Source organism: Poecilia reticulata, linkage group LG23 (genome assembly GCF_000633615.1).
Source record: "Poecilia reticulata strain Guanapo linkage group LG23, Guppy_female_1.0+MT, whole genome shotgun sequence".
Lineage (NCBI taxonomy): Eukaryota > Metazoa > Chordata > Actinopteri > Cyprinodontiformes > Poeciliidae > Poecilia > Poecilia reticulata.
The window spans coordinates 8,244,929-8,261,869 of record NC_024353.1 but is presented as its reverse complement, the minus strand read 5'-3'; the positions used below and the strand labels follow the sequence as shown (position 1 = coordinate 8,261,869).

At 40.1% G+C, this 16,941-nt stretch overlaps 1 protein-coding gene across 1 annotated transcript; it reads right to left on the bottom strand.

Annotated features, from left to right (window-relative positions):
• Positions 1-3,167: 3,167 nt before the first annotated feature.
• abcd2 (ATP binding cassette subfamily D member 2) lies at positions 3,168-16,535 on the bottom strand. Its single transcript, XM_008401179.2, has 10 exons — positions 15,408-16,535; positions 14,681-14,861; positions 14,457-14,578; positions 9,918-10,080; positions 9,027-9,121; positions 7,934-8,079; positions 6,453-6,598; positions 5,944-6,028; positions 5,553-5,678; positions 3,168-4,770 (listed from the first exon to the last, which is right to left on the bottom strand). Exons 1-10 carry the CDS (start codon positions 16,350-16,352, stop codon positions 4,509-4,511), a joined length of 2,271 nt encoding a protein of 756 aa, XP_008399401.1. The 5' UTR covers positions 16,353-16,535; the 3' UTR covers positions 3,168-4,508.
• Between the last annotated feature and the right edge of the window lie 406 nt (positions 16,536-16,941).

The following is a 16,941-nucleotide window of genomic DNA, read 5'->3' as shown; positions in this document are numbered from 1 at the left end:
TTCCACGAAGACTGAGGACGTAACAAGGCTCCTCCTCCCGAGCGGTACCAATCCTGACAAAGCACAACAGCACAGAATAATAATAATAATAATAATAATAATAATAATAATAATAATAATAATAATAATAATAATAATAATCTACCACCACACCATCTACTAACTAATGATTTGGTAGACATAAACACAAATACAGTATTAGATTAGCTAGAACAATAAATTAAAACTATGGAGGACCCAAATTATCACAATTTAGTAACTTTTTAAAAATTATTATTATAATTATATATATATATATATTTTTTTTTTTTACAATTTTTAATAAATATTTATAGCGGGATGAAATCTGGAAATAATTTAAATAAATAATCATTTGATCGTTTCGGTCATTTATAAAATGCATAATTGAATTTAGAAATAACTGAATTAAGCAACATGTAAAGTTGTTCTTTTACAGTTCTCAGTTTCATCGTCCTCATAAATGTAAGTATTATTGACATGCCGAAAAGATCAACCAGTCAAATATATTGGGTGAATACTCCAGTAACTAAATACTAAAATATTTGCATATTATTTCAAAATATAATCGGTTCAAGTGTGAATTATTAATTATTTTTAGTTAATTTTTTTAATTAACTAAACATAATTTCATGTGGTTACAATTGTATTTAAAGTATGTTATTTTACCTCTTGTTTGTGTAAATGATACACTAAATAATATATGTTTATTGATTTAATCTGTTTAATACAGCTTTTTTTTTTTTAACTGATACATACGTAAACATTTAAACAGTCATTTTATTTCATTTTGATACTTAAGAGTGGAGTCATTGAAACCTGTTGGACTTTGCTGCCCTCTAGTGGTTGTGCACTGATACTGCAAGGATAAAACTGCGCCCATTTCGGTCAGCAGGTGGCTTGAGAGTATTAAGTCTAAGCGGCAGTGGAGCAAAAAGTGGGTATACACTGTATGCAACGCATAGGGGCGCTGCACTAGAGCGGGCGCCAAAACGGGATTTTTTTTTCTATTCTGCATTTTCTGTATTTAAAAGCTGTTTGAACATGTATGAAATGATCAATAGCAGAGGAACGGCACTGATTAGGCGCTCCTTCACTTCCCCTCCCAAACATGTCGCTTGGGCACACGCCCTTTCGAGAACGCACTCAGACATATTTTCTTTTTCTTTTAAATTTGAATCGTCGTATATAGTACTCTTGATAATAATGAGGTAACGATGGAGTGGTAGAAAAAAAAACTATCAGGGGTACAATAAAACAGAAAACAAAAGAGGAAGGAGGATAAAGATGTTGGCGGGACGAAGAAAAGCTTTTCAAAATGTTTGACAGACACAAACATTTTGTGTAGGCTATAGTATTCTATACTGTATATAGTATAGTATACTATGGTTATATATAGAATACCCATAGGATGTATCTATGGGTATTTTATATATATGAATACTATACTCATATATTTATATATGAGTTTAGTATACTTATATACTAAATGAGTATGAGTATATCGTTTCTTAGTATCGTTTCTCGATACTGAGAAACGATATTTTCTCAGTATCGTTTCTCTGGAGGTGTTGACTCTGTTGAAGCTTTAAACTTTACCCGATATCATTTGCCCCTTATGTACGGTGCAAAAGCCAGTTTCTTCAGAAATGTATTTCTCTGAAGATACAGACAGTATGAGAATTTATTCAGTTAACAATGAAGTCTTTTAGTATTCAACTCAGTTGAGTCGGGTCAAAAATATAATGTTTTATAACATTTAATCTCAGTACCTTGAAAAAGATACTGACAGATAAAAATTAGGAGGGCAAATAAATAGTTCATAGCCGCGGTTTTTACTGCATTTTCAATGTGCAGCAGCCATGACTTTGAAACTCTATGCTGATTAGGGCCTTCTTGTTTTTTACTTGAATGTGGACAACTTTCTACGGTACGGAGCCGTCTGGAGACATAGAGAAAAAAAAAGAAACTTAATATAGAATGCCCACGATTTATTGTAGTCTAGTCGCTCTCACAAAATAAATAAGTCGTTCAGAGACATTAAGTCGTGAGCTCTGTAATTTTGAACCCACCAACAGCATTATCGCAATATAGCACTGTCTACTTTTAGCCAGCAGGGGGCATCAGAACATCTCGCTCGTTTTCCACCCGGAAATACGTGAAAGACTTACACAAAGAATCCAGCAATCGAGACCAGTTTAGTATCAAGCTTTAGGATTTTTATTGGGGAAAAAACTGGCGCAGAGAGCCATCGTTATCTAAAACATGTAAAATATTTCAAACAAAATCTGAACAGATCACGATCTAACAAATGGGCACAATCATATCAGGAAGAGGGCACGCCATCATTTTCTATCCCATCCTTTCAACGTGAAGATTCTCTCTTTGTCTCACTTAAAAACAAACTGTATAGACCAAGCACCACTTAAAGCTGGCCTCATGCTCAAATGTTACTAGGCAGACTCTGTGTCATTCAGCGGCTTGTGTGTCCTCTTGTCAACAAAGTCTGGGCTGGAAACAGAAAATCCAGTTCATTTACAAACAAAAGATGAGAAAAGAAAATCAATTTTACAAGGTGCTTCTTTCATACCAAATAAATTCTTTATGTCTATGTATTTCATAGCATTACATGACCATTATTCAAAAAAATACTAGTAGCTGTTTACATTTTCAGTAGCCATTTTTATTTTATTTTTTTCCTTTTTTGAGGGAAAAAAGTCCATCAAAAATCTGAGAAACACCCAGCCGATCTAAAGCTCTCTTTAAAGTAGCGATTGAAGGTTTTGAGGTTGCTCCGTCCTGACACATTATAGGAAACGTCATCACATTCGGGTCAAATGCTTTAAGTCTTAAAAACAGCAGAACGTCTGTTTACATTCTGCCCACGGCGGTGTTGATTGTCAGTTTTACTACTCTACCGCTATGGGCTCGGGCTGGTTGGAGATCCTGTAAAAGCCTCACAGTTTCACTGCGGCGCTGTTTTCACACAGAATTTACAAACGGTAAAAGATTTTTAAAAAAAACAAAAAACAAATTTTAAAAAATTAAAAAATGGAACCGTGTTTATTTAAAACCAAAAAGTGGTAGATCATTCCCACCACAGCAAAAAATAAAAAATAAATCTGCAATGAATTGGCGATTTTTTTTTAAAAGATTTTTTTAGGCAGCTGAATGTCTGAAAAAGCCAGGCAGCAACATGTGGGGGTGGGAAAATACTGTGTTGCTCAGTTGCAGTTTTGAAAACAATTGTTTGACGAATTTCATAAAATAAAGCAGTGGTTCTTTAAATGTTGTCATTACCTTAAACATCTACATAAAACAAGTTATTAACAGGTTGTGCTGAGGTAAAAAAAAAAAATGTTTTAGGATCACTTGAATATTCATATTCATAAGGCATAAGCTCCTGCTCCTGATTTGATTCATGCAGGACGTAGCGAGCGTGTACACAGGTTTGAACCCGATTAGGCCAAAGAAAAAAAAAAAAAAACCCTGAAGAGGAAGGATGGGGTTGAGTTTACGTCACAATTCGGTAGTTTCACAGTATCGCAACCTCCGATCCGATCAGTCGTCAAAATGAAACAGCGGAAAGTAAAAATCTAGAACATCTAAACAATCCTCAAGAACAGCCTTTCCTCCGTAGACGCCGCAGGATGTGCTATCAACAGCTATCGGGAACGATAAAGTGCATCAAAAAAAAAAAAAAAAAAGCACTTTGTATAATTGAGAATTGGGTTCAACCTGCTAAACGTTCGGACAGAACTAGGTTTTTAAGAGGAGAAGCGTACCTTCGCCGAAAGAAGGCCATAAAAAGTCCCCCAACGGTCAGTGGAGACATCATTTGAACTTCAGTTTTGCTTGAGACCGGACAAAAACTGTAAACTACAGGCGCTCTCCGGTCGATATATCTCAGCGGATGTATGCGTTTGTGTCGACAGCCGAACCACGACTGTTGTCGTAGCCACGAGCTTGACCAGCAGCAAAACGTCCGCGCGCGCTGAAGGACAACCAAGCATCTGCTCCGTCCCTGATCCTCTGCTCCCTTCGGCAGAAGGGAGACGATGCGAAATGCCAGAAAACGGTTTGAGAAACGGTATGAAAAATAGAAGCAGAACTCTCGTTACGGTGACATATTTTGCTGAGCTGGAGGTAAACAACAACAACAAAAACAACAGAACGACAGCCGTCTTTGCCGTCCCTCGCAATACTGCTGTGGGTAAAGAAAAAAACGAATAACTGATGCCTGTATATCAGCATGAACAATTACAATTCGTAGAGGAGGCCCTCTAAATGTAAAGTGCTAGATCACGAACCGAACAATCATTTTAGTTAATCTGGGGTCGTTGTTTCTGTTGCTTTTGCTTTAACAACTGCTAAAACCCAGCTTTTAAAAGTACGACTGAACATACAGTCGGTGTGTTGGAATAAAAGGGGGGTGAAGACAGCAGGGCTCAAGTCTTTAGAAGCTCCCATTTGGAGCAAAAAAAAAAAAGCTAACGGAAAGCTGCTAGATTTTGCTTTCCTTGGTCGCCGTGGCCTACACCTACACCCCCCTCCTCGGCTGTTTTGAGGACGGAGTCGTCTCCCAGGATCTTGCAGAGCTCGTTGAGGCGGTTTTGCATCTCGGGGATGCCGGCGAGCTGGGCCTCCAGCCGCTGCTTCTCCTCGGTGAGGGAGAGGCGGGTCGCCGAGTCCAGCTCCTCGAAACGCCAGCCGCCCTCCCCGTCGAACTGCAGCAGGTGGGTGTGGTACTTCCTGAAATGGAGAGCGATAGATCGGGCTGAATTGGCGTTAGAACAAGCGTCCAACACAAGCAGTTAAGGGAAAACTGAGAACTGGTCACTCACAATATGTTGGTTCCCAAATTGCGATTTTATCTAATGATCGAATTTAGCAATTAATCGAATCTTGGTTTATTAAGATTTAATGTTTGGACACACTTTTTTTTTTTCCCCCACCAATGCATTCCTTGGGTTTCCATAGTTCAGAGTGATGTCAGCACACCCAAAGCCCGCCATCTTGTTTCTACTTATATGGACAAAAATAAAGTTGTGGTAACACCAGAATGAAGTCGTGTGACAAAAAAGTCAAAATAATACAAAAAAATAGAAGTCTTAATATTACCAGAATAAGCAGTAACGTTGGGAGAATGATTGAAAAAAATAACATATGAATTATGCCAGCTTTTTTCTTATTAAAATGACTTTTCTCATAATTTTTAGACATTTTCCTAGTAAAACTGCATATTTATTCTGCTAATATTACAACTAGGCATGTCATGATAAATTTTACGGGACGTCAAATCGTCCCAATATTTATTGCTTTAAACGTTAATATTGTTGTTTTGAGACCGTTTTCAAGTAATATATCGATAATGGCATCATTTTGTAAAAAACACTTGACACTGAAAGACACTTTAAAAAAGTGGATTACAAAGCTTTGGCAACTAAACAATATTAATCGTCAGAATGGAAATTATTGAGCTCATTTTAATTTATCGTGCCCTTAGACGATTTCCAGAGAGCAACACGTCTCACCACAGGGACGGCCGGTGGGTGATGGAGAGCAGCGAGATGCCGGCGTCCTTGGCAGCCTGGAAAATCTTTCCCTCCACGTCGATGCTCACGGCGCTGGTGCACTCATCCAGCAGGGCGTATTTGGGCCTGGCATACCCGTACACAGAGTGGTAATTACATCACTTATTCAAATAGAATCTCTATATCTGTTCGAAGTCTTTCCAATGTCACTGTTTTTATCCTTTACAAACGAAGCACAGCATATGTAAAATCTGCTGTCGATGGGGAAAATCACACTGAAGAAATTGCAATTCTCTCAGCTAAAGTTGTGCCAAAAATCTTCATTCAATTTCTTCGTTGATGACAAAGAGATGGGTGAATTTAAACGCAAACGACAAGAAGTCAGTCTTACTTGTGGTAGAACATGCGAGCCATGCCCATCCTCTGCTTCTCGCCTCCAGACAGAACGTCCTTCCAGTCCAGCTCAGCATCCCAGCCTCAACAAAAAGCACATAGCATTGATGGAGGATATTCTTTTCTCAAAGAATGCTCCATACGTAACTGACCTTCCCTGCTCAAATTAAATGCTTAAACAAAATAAACAAAGAAAGTCACACACACACACAAAAAAAAAAAAAAAAATCTCCTAGAAAATGTTCTCGCTCATTTTTCTGGCGTTTAGCAAACAGAAATTATTTTTGGTAATTCTAACAAACCTAAAACAAGAAATGTTTAGTCTGGTTTAACTTCAGACGACGAGGGGAAACAAATTAATGTGTGTCACTTTCTATCTGGTTTCAGCTGTAAATAATGTTTTCCAAATTCAGGCATGTGATCAAACGTCATACTGCACTTTATTACGAAAACCGTTTCAGTTTGAACGTCGAGCACTTTCCAAACCTTGAAAAGCCATTTGCTTACCTCCCTCTCTGGTGACGATGTGATAGAGGTTGACGATGTCCAAGATGGCCTCCAGGTCCTTGTCGGTCAGCCCTCTGGCAGCCATGTCCTCCACAGAGTCTGGGTAGATCACCTGGTCTCGCAGAGATCCCATTGACATGTATGGCCTGGAGAAACGCATGAACTCGTTACACACAGAGCGTTTCTTTCTTATACCAACGACTCCAGTACAGCCTCATTGTACTAATAAGGGATATTGCGTACGTACGTCACTTTGGCTGCTTTTATTTCTATTGTACGTACGTAGTGTAAGGATTTCTGTTGCGGCTACCAGGTGGTCTCTTGTAGCGACTATAAAATATTCACTGCTCTGCAGGAGGGAGTCGGTACCTCTCACCAGCGTTGGGTATGATTACACTGGTGGTTTCTTGCTGGTTCAGTTAAAGGACGACAAGGCTCTTCGTTTTTTGTTGCGGCATTACGATCGGGCAGCTGCTCAGTTCCAGCTAGCTCAAAAACCAACGTAATTTGTAATTGTCTAAACGACGTCATTCTTACGACGAAACAGTTTTAACGCCTTTACACAAAAATTCTAAACAAAAAAAAATGAAGAAAATGATCTAAAAGCTGTTTCATAAAGCAGATAGCAGTTTTAAAACTAACCTTTAGAGTAAAGTTGGGGGATATTGCCAAAAAAAGAAATCACGATGTATATTTTTAAAAGCCTCGATAACGATATCACAGACAATACTCCACATTTTCAGCTTTTTAAAAAAAATTTATATGTAACTTCAAAATAGTTTTTTTTTTTACTTTCCTTTATAAACAGTCACCAGAATGAAAGTCAGATTCATATATAAATATATACAATATGTTCAGTGTGTCAAAGCAAAAATAAATCAGATCGATATAAATGTAAGGTGATTTTGGTCAACCAAAAAAAATTAGCTACCAAGTGTAAATAAAAACACTTGAATAAAACAAACTGTCATGGTTCAGTGGAACATTAGTATTACAAGATGTTAATGTTTATTTTTTTTAAGAACTCAAATATTATATGCAAAACTAAGAATCTTCTTTGCATATAAAAGGAAATCTTCCTTTTAAAAATGCTCAACACTCAACGCCAAAATACATGTCACATAAAAAAAACCCTACAAAAAGTAAAAGCTTGTGTTCACTTCCTAATGACCTTTGTTCAATTTCTTTTCTTCCATCTGTCTCAGATCTCTCCATTGAAGTAACTATCGTAATATACATTTTTCTTCACCGGTGTCAAAAAAATTCCAACAAATGAGCTTTTTCCAAAAATCTAAATCAGCTTTCACGCTCTTTCTGCAAATCGTAGTGAACGTTTCACTCTCTCCTAAGCTCTGGTTTCCCTGCCGCCAACACACAGAGGTCCTGTTACAATGTATTAGGTTACTGGGAAAGTTGGGCAGCTCCAGGCTTAAAGCTCTGCCCCTGCGGTGGAATGTGGTGGTTGTCGTCAGTGCGGTTACCTCTGAGGGATGTAGAACATGTGCTCGGGCGAAGGTTTGTGTAGGCGGCCGCCGTAGACGGGCCACAAGCCGCTGAGGATCCTGAACAGAGAGCTTTTCCCGCATCCGTTTGGGCCCGTGATCAACAGGTGCATGCTCTCTTCCACCTAAAGGGAAGGAGAGGGAGCGACAATTCATTAAACCGGTTGAAGTGCGGGGAGCCATCAGGATAATTACAGCGCATCATTAGAATACGAAGCTGAGTGCAGAGTTAGATGGCGTTATCCACCCAATGTTACCCTAAATGTCAGTGCAGCAGATGCTCTAAAAACCTCTGTAAGCTACACTTAGAGGAAAGTTGAAAGCGTGAGGTGAAAAATATGAAAGTGTCCACAGTAACAAAATGAATGAGGTGAACTGCAACCGACGTCTTGCGTTGCGTTAGGTGTTGCAACACTTGGGCGCAGCTGTTATCTACACTGTTCCTGAGCTAATTATCACACCCTGTACATTCTGAGGGGCAAAATACAGAGGGGCAAAAAAAAACAAAAAAAAAAACTCTGATATTCTTGATAATTTTGGTCTGACTCACACAAACACACGCTGGACCTGATGATCAGGAAGGGTGTGAATATTTCCAATGATGTCGCCCTATCTGATCTTTTCGCTGTTATCTCTGAAAGTACTTTGCCCATTAACTCGCTTAGCAAAGTAGCTTCTATGAAAAAAAACTCTTTCACAGACAACACAGCGGAAACTTTTAATCAAGCTTAGATTTACAGCTGTGCATCAGAAAAACGGATGGAAAACGTTGCACACAGCTGATTTCAAATTGTAAAAAAAAGCACAAATAACCGCCGCAAACTGGAGTTTGAAACCTTTAGGAATGATTTGTAATTTTAAGTATTTCAAGATATCTCATTACAAAAGCCAGCATCCAGAGGGGAGCAACACGTCGACGCCCCAAAGGAAATACCTCTTTACTAATGAGGCTGCAGGGAATTTCTAGGAAACACTAATAAACACCTTTCAGACCTCGGTCCTCAAGGAGCCGGTGTGGGGCTGTGGGATTCAAAAATAAGGAAAAATAAAAAAAAGAGTGCGTCTACATCACCTTTAGGTTCAGGCATGACACCACCACGTCCCCGTTCGGTGTGATGATCGGGACGTTCTCGCACACGATGCCTCTGTCCACGTCAATCACTTCACCTGCAAAGCAAAACGGTCGAGTTTAAAAACCGAATGACGTTTTACCTTCATGTCAAACCAAATCCGGAGATTTTAAAGCAGAAGTCCCGGCTCTTGAGTTTTAGGAAGCACCGATTTGGATTTCTCTTTAAGAAGCTGGAGAATAAGAAGATAGTTCTATTTTGTTTTTACTATTACTGTAAAATGTGTTTAGAATCCACGAACAGGCAGGAGTTGAAAGGTCAAAAAGGATAACGCATAGCAACATTGCTGTAAAATATTAATATTGACCCAGTTTTTTTTAATCAGACCAATACAATCTTAAAAATTGACTGAAATTGCATGATACTGATGTTGGTGTTGATATATTGTGAATTCTTAATTTACTTTTTTTTCTCTGGAGACAATTCACTTATCTGATCTCTAATGTCATTTTGATACGCATTAACTCAAAAAGGAAAATAAACATGTCGTGTTGGCATAAATATCAAATAACAAAACTTCAAAACAACTTTAAGAGGTTTATTTTATGTTTATAACCATTCCATCTCTTACTGTATAGCCACCATCTGACACAAGTTTAATCCTTCTAGTCAGTCTAGTTAAAATTTTTGATGTAGGACATTTGTGTCCATTTCTCTAGATCTGAAACGGGACCAGAATACACCGCAACACTCTGCACACACTGCAAAATCAATATTCGCGGTGGGTGTAGCTGTGTTTTATCCTGACAGAGCCTCACTTGCTTATACAGTCATATGACCCATTCAAAGTCCCCTCACAGGTGAAATTTGCACACACAGCAGGACTAACCCACCTTTTATCTCCAGCGGCCCATCTATATGCATCTCGGGTTTGCTTTTCAGCGTCGTCCCTGTGGTGGCGGACAGAGAGGAGCGCTTGTAGATCCCCCTCTGGACGTCTTCAAACACTACAAACATGTTGTGGACCCTCGCCGTGTAACCTGCCAGCTCTGTGACCTGTGGCAACCAAAACACAGGGGGCCAGGGGGAAGGTGGGACAATGGTCATCGAGGAAGGCGTCAGAAAACAAGGTCGACACAATCCGAGAGGGAAGCAGACAGTGTCATGGGGCATTATCTCTGCCAAGCAGTGTGTGTGTGTGTGTGTGACCAGTGGGTCTGAACTGGAGTAACCCCCAAGGGTGTTGGCAGACAGAAGATCTGCACAATCTAACTGCATTGTACAAGTATGGGCACAGAGTATGTAAAAAGTTGGAACTAGTAACCCATGACTTCCTGTTTACCTGAGGAACTATTATGATCAACTAAAGGGAACATTTGTCTTACACATTCTTCAAAATGAGATAAAACAAAGAAAAAATGATGAAACGCTGGGAGATATGTTGACTTTCATATAAGTAAGAACAACGGCGGGCAGCCCTCTGCTACTCTGGTAATAAAAGAGCTAATTTTCCATTTAGCGCTTTTGTTAACTTTGAAAACTTTTAGCCCACTTTGCTGTTTAGCTATTCTTACTTCACATAAGTGAGAACAGCACTGGGCAGATTTCTGCTAATCCGCTAATGCACTAATAACAGAGCTAACTTTTCATTTAGCGCTTTTGCTAACTTTGAAAATGTTAGCAAAAGAGAAAAAGAATAGCTAAACTTCGCTGTTTAGCTATTCTTACTTCACATAAAGAAGAACAGCAGTGGGTAGACTTCTGCTTTCTGCTAAAGCACTAATAGAGCCAATTTTTCATTTAACGCATTTACTGTTTGCTAAATGTTTAACACACCGCTTAGCTCACTTAGCTTCCTAAAATTCATATTTTCATACAAATTATAATGTGCTAATGTAATTGGTGTTTTGTAAGCTTTCAGTTGAATAAAGTTTGACATCTTTGTTGAAGTTTTGGTTATTGACTGTTAAGAATTATTCACGTAGCTGGACGTTTATATTCACGCTCTTATTTTGCAGTGGTGAAGATTGCTCACGCAGCAGTTTTGTTTCCTCTCCTCACGTTTTCTGTCTCTTTCCCCCCTCCCCCAGTAATTTTACTTCAAACAAACAACAAACAGGAACAAAAAATAAAATATCCAAGGGCATTATAGAACACGTAAATTACAATGACAAAATCGAATAGGTGCTCAAGGGTTGCAGTTTTTCACATACTGAAATTAGCGCTTTAGGATTAGCATTCACTAATTGGTGTGTTGGTGTAGTGCTTTATCACCAAGTGGTTATGATTTGCTTTAGGGTTAGCGAAACTAACTTTTTAGCTAGCCTACTACTGAGTAAGAAAAAAGATACAAAAAAATACCTTCTGATCTAGACTTTGCCATAATTTAAAGTCAGAACAATAATCCAAAATTACATCTAATTTCCAGATGCCTGAAATTGCCATATTGATCTATTCAAATGGATATATGTGATGAAAAGTACAAACTGATGTTCTGTGTGCCTGGGATGAACATGGGCTGAAATGCTGGTTAGAGAGTTAAGAAACAATCACTCCAAATTCAAATTGTCATTGATGGCTGATAGCAGGCAAATCTCAGAGTTCAGAATGAGAAAAAGGATCCAGATGTCTGTTCAGGCAACTGGAGTCTTTGCACCCTGCAGTAAAACAATACTGCCTGTTGACACAGCTTGACAATATTAAACATTGCAGAGAATTTCTAAGAATCCACAGACCGACGTGGGACAGCCCAGATAAAATTACCTCGTGTTCTTTCACCCAGTCACATCTCTCCGCACAGCCGACCGGCTGCCGAAGTTCAAGAGCAAAAGAATGTACAGTTGAAATTACCCGCAATATGGAATGTCATGTCAATATTAGGCTTTCGTCTATCTTACTGGATAACTCTACTTCCTTTTTAGAGAGAGAATTCCGTTGGTTTTCTGTCACTTTTAGATATACATCAAAATACCAGGAGTTTCTGCTTTTAAAATGTTCTTGAACTGAATCAAGCAGGTATTGAGCGTTACATATCTCCCAGGATGTGTATAAAAACTGAAAATAAAATACTGCAAATCTGTGGTGTTGTATGCCAACTTGAACCACAAAAATTACTGTATAATTACAGAATATGTAGACAAGGAAGAATGTTTCCAAATGTCATATGTTTATTTAAATCTTAAGAAATAGTCCATAGATGTAGCACTGAATCTGATAATCAAAAAGGAATGTTTGTGAGAGAATGTAGGGCAAGAATAAACTTAATTAAAACTGCAGCTCATTAATAAATAATACGCATTAGGAGAACATACATTCTTAAAAATTCCCTAAGCAAAACAAGTGAAATTTTGCAAAGAAAAAAAAAAGTTAATAACTTCACCGAAATGAAAAATGTCAGAAAGCAAATTAACAAGTGCCATCAAAACTAAGGGTTAGCATGCTAATAGTTAGCATTAGCATATTTATTTTTGCCAAATTTCCAATACTCAATAGGTTAATAAAAATTTTTTAACTTTTGATAGTTAAACAAGTGTCACTGTGAGCAGTAACTTTGATAAACAGAGGAAAGTTTGTCAAAATTAAGACAGAAATATTCACTTCTAGATGGCCAACTATTTTCTTGCAGAACCAACAAAAAACAAAACCTACCGTTTTGCACATTAGCGCAGAGAGTCTCTTCATCAGAATTTAACAGAAATGTTTTGAATAAAAAATCCCGGAGTCTCGTTTTGCTCAATAACATTAAATCAAAAGAAATATATCCCATTGCATTCTCTGAGAGAGAGCACTGAAGTAAATCCAGACAGAAAAGCAGAACGAGAGGGAAAGTAAGAGGGCCGAAAGATCAACAGATGGTGGATTATTCACAGCAAGGCTAAGCCTGAAAGAAGGAGCTCTGAATACACACACACACACGCGCACACACACACAGTTCACGGCTGACCAGTGAGAATGCCTGTCATTTTGATGCTTGTTACTTTAGTACTCCATGCTGATACACATGCAGGGGTGCAACACAGACGGACATAATCAAACCTCCGAAGAGCGGAGGAAAAAGGGGATCTGGAGCGTGACGATATGCAGATATTGTCGTGTCGGAAACAGTAATTCGTTCCGGTGACATTAGTTGCCATTTCTGCGACGGATTTCTTTTTATAGAAGAGGTAGAAAATAACAGCCGGAGCCATATTGTGCTTGATCTTTTGGGTCAGGCTTGCAGATATTTGATAAGGCTCCAATGGAACTGTAGGAATCAAAACAAATAAAGAACAGCCTGGCCAGGCTAACAAAACGAAGCTAAAATAACTGGAATACTTGGATTGTAATTTCTTGTGTAATTATGTAGGGGCTGCATCTTTTTTGCAAGGTGAATTAAGATGGTTTTATTGTGACGTGGTGCTCTATAAATTAACCAGACGGATCTGAATGAGATTATAAGGTAAAGTGAACACATCTGGACCACAGTATGCAGCAGCATGTATTCAGATTCAAATTAAAGCTGATGTAACCTCCTTTAATCACAAAAATCTTTTTTTTTTCCTTCAGACTAGCCAGCAGCAATTAGCAAACATCTGGTGGAACTGTGCGTCGGTTGAGCTCATTAAAGGAGCTCCTTCTCAGTGCGACGCTGGTAAAGGCGTTGTTAAAGGGTTAATAGAGAAGCCATGTTGTGATGACTTCCTGAAGGCCAAGTTTTAGAAAGAGCAGGAGTTTTTAAAGAGACAGAGACCTAATTTCAAGGTGTTAAATTACTAGTTTAAAAAAAAAAAAATCATATTTGATATGCACGAAATTTTCATAACTGTAGTTACTTGCATGTGCTGTAAAATTGCACTTTATGCCTGGAAAATACATGACACTGCCCTTTAAGACACATATTGAGAAGATTAAATTTAAGACATCTACAGAAACCGTTTGGATCATGTACTTTACATTCTCAGAATTATTTCATCTGTTAGCGTTTTCTATTATTCATTTACCGGCACAATTTGTTCACTGATGTGTTATAGAAAGAGAACCGCTGTCTTATTTCACTATATGTTATTTATGACCCAACGAAATGCCGATGAACTGGTTTACTTTTGTAAACACAGCTGTACTTATTTTAAGCCCACGCTTTGCTGATCACTCTCATTGGAGGAATGTGGCACAATGGGACGTATAAGAGAGATGACACAGATAAGGAAGCAGAAAACATGCCACCAACACGACTTTCAATTCCTCCTCTTCACCACAGGAACAAGCTACTCATCCTCTTTGTGACATATGCTGTCGTCAAAGCCGTGTAAACCTGCAGAGTGCACACTGATGCAAACACTAGACGGGGCTGCACTTTTAGTTTTCTTTCTGGAGTTGTTACACTCCCGGCTTCCGACAACTAAGTTGCGCGTGAATATCTTCTGACTCGCATCGCAACGTGTGATCGTCCAAACCTCTTTGTAGGAGGACATGATCCTCTCGATGGCGTCGGCTCCGGATGCCAGGAGGTTACGGGCGGTGGTGAACGCCTCCGTCCTCTCGCTCACCATCATCTGCGCCTGTCCGTCCGCCGTTTCTGCAAAACGGACGAGAACGGGTCGGGGAAGAGAGAGGGAGGATGAGACGCAGGTTCGAACACATCTGTTCGAGAGGGCAACGAGGGCAACGCGGTCCCCACCGTTGTCGGCGAAGCCCGTGGCCGTTATGATGGGCACGGCCACCATGACGAGGCCGGAGCCGCTCCACACGTACTTCATGAGGAACTGCTCGATCATGATGTACCAGAGGCGCTTGGACAGGATCAGGTTCATCTGGTCGGCCAGGGCCCGGTAGCACTTTTGCAGCTGACACATCTCCACCTGTAATAATAGACACAGAAGTTGGTCACTAGAGATGCATCGATCTGACAATAGTATCTGTGTTGGTCCCGATATTGAAAAATAATTCTAGATTAGATATTATTGGCTGTTCTACTCCTAATTCCACTGACTACACAAATTAAAGTTTTATTGTTTTTACATGTTTGACCAAGCTGTTGGTGTATTTAAGTGTGCAGAGTTGTCAAATAGACTTGCAATTCAGCACATTTAGGACTGTGTTCTAAAAAAAATGTATAAAAGTTTTGAGTCAATTCAGCGCTATTTCTCTGCATCGAATCGGTATCTGCGATACTAAATCGTACATATTGGTAGCGGAAGTAAAACAACAACAACAACAAAAGTAGATGGTGCATCCCTGTTGGTGACATGACAAAATCAGGAAAAAATGACAATATAAAATTAGTTGCCTATTTAAATTTAAGAAAAGCATGCAAAAAAATTGCTCTAGATAAAATCCACAGCCTAGAATAATCAGCTCAAGTATTAGCTTATGTGTCAGCAAAAAGCAAAAGCAGGCCACTTTACCTTGTGTCCTCTGTAAAACGCTATTTCCTCAGCGTTAGCAATAATCCTGGAGTGCACGTAGCGTAGGTAGCCCTTTCTGTGCGCTTCCTCCGCAACCAGCTTGCCAAACCTGGGGGAGCAAGCACGCAGGACCTTGGCCGTGGCAAAGACCACCAGCCCGGCCAGCAGGGTCGGCCCGCTGGCGTTGGCGCCCCTCGCCGTGGCGGTCTGAATCAGCGTGTAGGAGGTCAGCATCACGTCCAGGATCGGCTTGGTGAGGTTGGAATACAGATGGGCCACCGACTGGGAGAACATCATCACGTCCTCGGTGAGCGACTGGTCCGGGTTGGCGAGCCTCCCGTCCATGTTGCTGACTCTATAGTAGGTCTGATCGGTGAAATAGGTCCGGTAAGCATGGTTAACCAGCCGGGTGCGGAAGGCCAGAGCCAGCTTGCACTCTAGATACCGGATGGCGCTGTTGACGAACGTGGCCGGGATCGCGATGAGGAGCCATTTCATCAGCTGGATGATGAAGTGCCGGGGCTTTTTCTCCACGATCGTCTTCACTATCTTCCCGTCCAAGCTGGCCACGTAAATAGACAGAAATGTCCTGGATATCAGCGCCACCGAGTGCAAGCACAGCAAAGCTAGCTCTTTGGAAACGAGCCTGGGGAAGAGGATTTGACCAAGTTCCAGGATCTGCTTGAAAAACTCCGCATTGACTCCCGGGGATGCTTTCTTATCATCCACGACGTCTATCTGCGCCTTCCCGGAGCACGTCGAGCCGTTCTCTGCCTTCGACGCCCGGCGATCGCGGTTCGGCTTTTTGTTCCCGCAGAGCTGCTTCCAGATGATGGGGTACAGCGTTTTAACGCCGTAAGCTGCAGCCGCCAGGAACACGGCTCTCTTCGCCGCAGTCGTGCGGTCCCATTTCACTCTGGACGCCGCATCGAGGATGTTGGACATCTTTTCAAACGTTAGTCGCCTCTGCTGATCGTCCCTGCAACACCCATCCCCCGAAAACACCGAATCTCCGCACGGTCCGAATAGCGGAAAAGAGGGGGACTTGTGATGGCCGAGAAGATGCGAGGACAGTCCGTAAGAAGCACCGTTACATTCTGCTGCACTTCCACCTGCGACAAGAGGAACAATGTACACTAAAAATTCACTTCCGGGTAGTGTTACCAAAATTAAACTGAGTTTTAGCAACACCCAATGGACGTTTTAATTTGTACAGCTAACTAATTTCCTGTAAAACTGCAGTGGTTCGTGATACTTTGATGACGTTGTTTGGAATAGCTTTTCTGATTGGTCGCGCCCCCTGTAGAAGACTTAAAGCGCTAATGTAATTGGTAAGCTGCGGGAGGAAGTAAATTTACAGTTCTTGCTGCCTTTTTGGTTTTGTACTTTGGTGTTGAAAAATTAAGTCGTTTTGTACTCGAGTTAGAATGTGGAATAACATTACATCTCAAGAAAATAATAAAATATATATTTATTGAGGTAACCTTAAACATTATGTGCAAGTTTAATTCAATGTATTATGTAGAAAAATGTC

Excerpts from the sequence above, each read along its gene's own strand:
- abcd2 (XM_008401179.2), bottom strand. The coding sequence starts at position 16,352 with ATGTCCAACATCCTCGATGCGGCGTCCAGAGTGAAATGGGACCGCACG. Across the intron at positions 10,081-14,456 it reads TCATGTCCTCCTACAAAGAG|GTCACAGAGCTGGCAGGTTA; the intron begins GTTTGGACGATC and ends TGGTTGCCACAG. Across the intron at positions 8,080-9,026 it reads TGTCATGCCTGAACCTAAAG|GTGGAAGAGAGCATGCACCT; the intron begins GTGATGTAGACG and ends CCTTCCCTTTAG.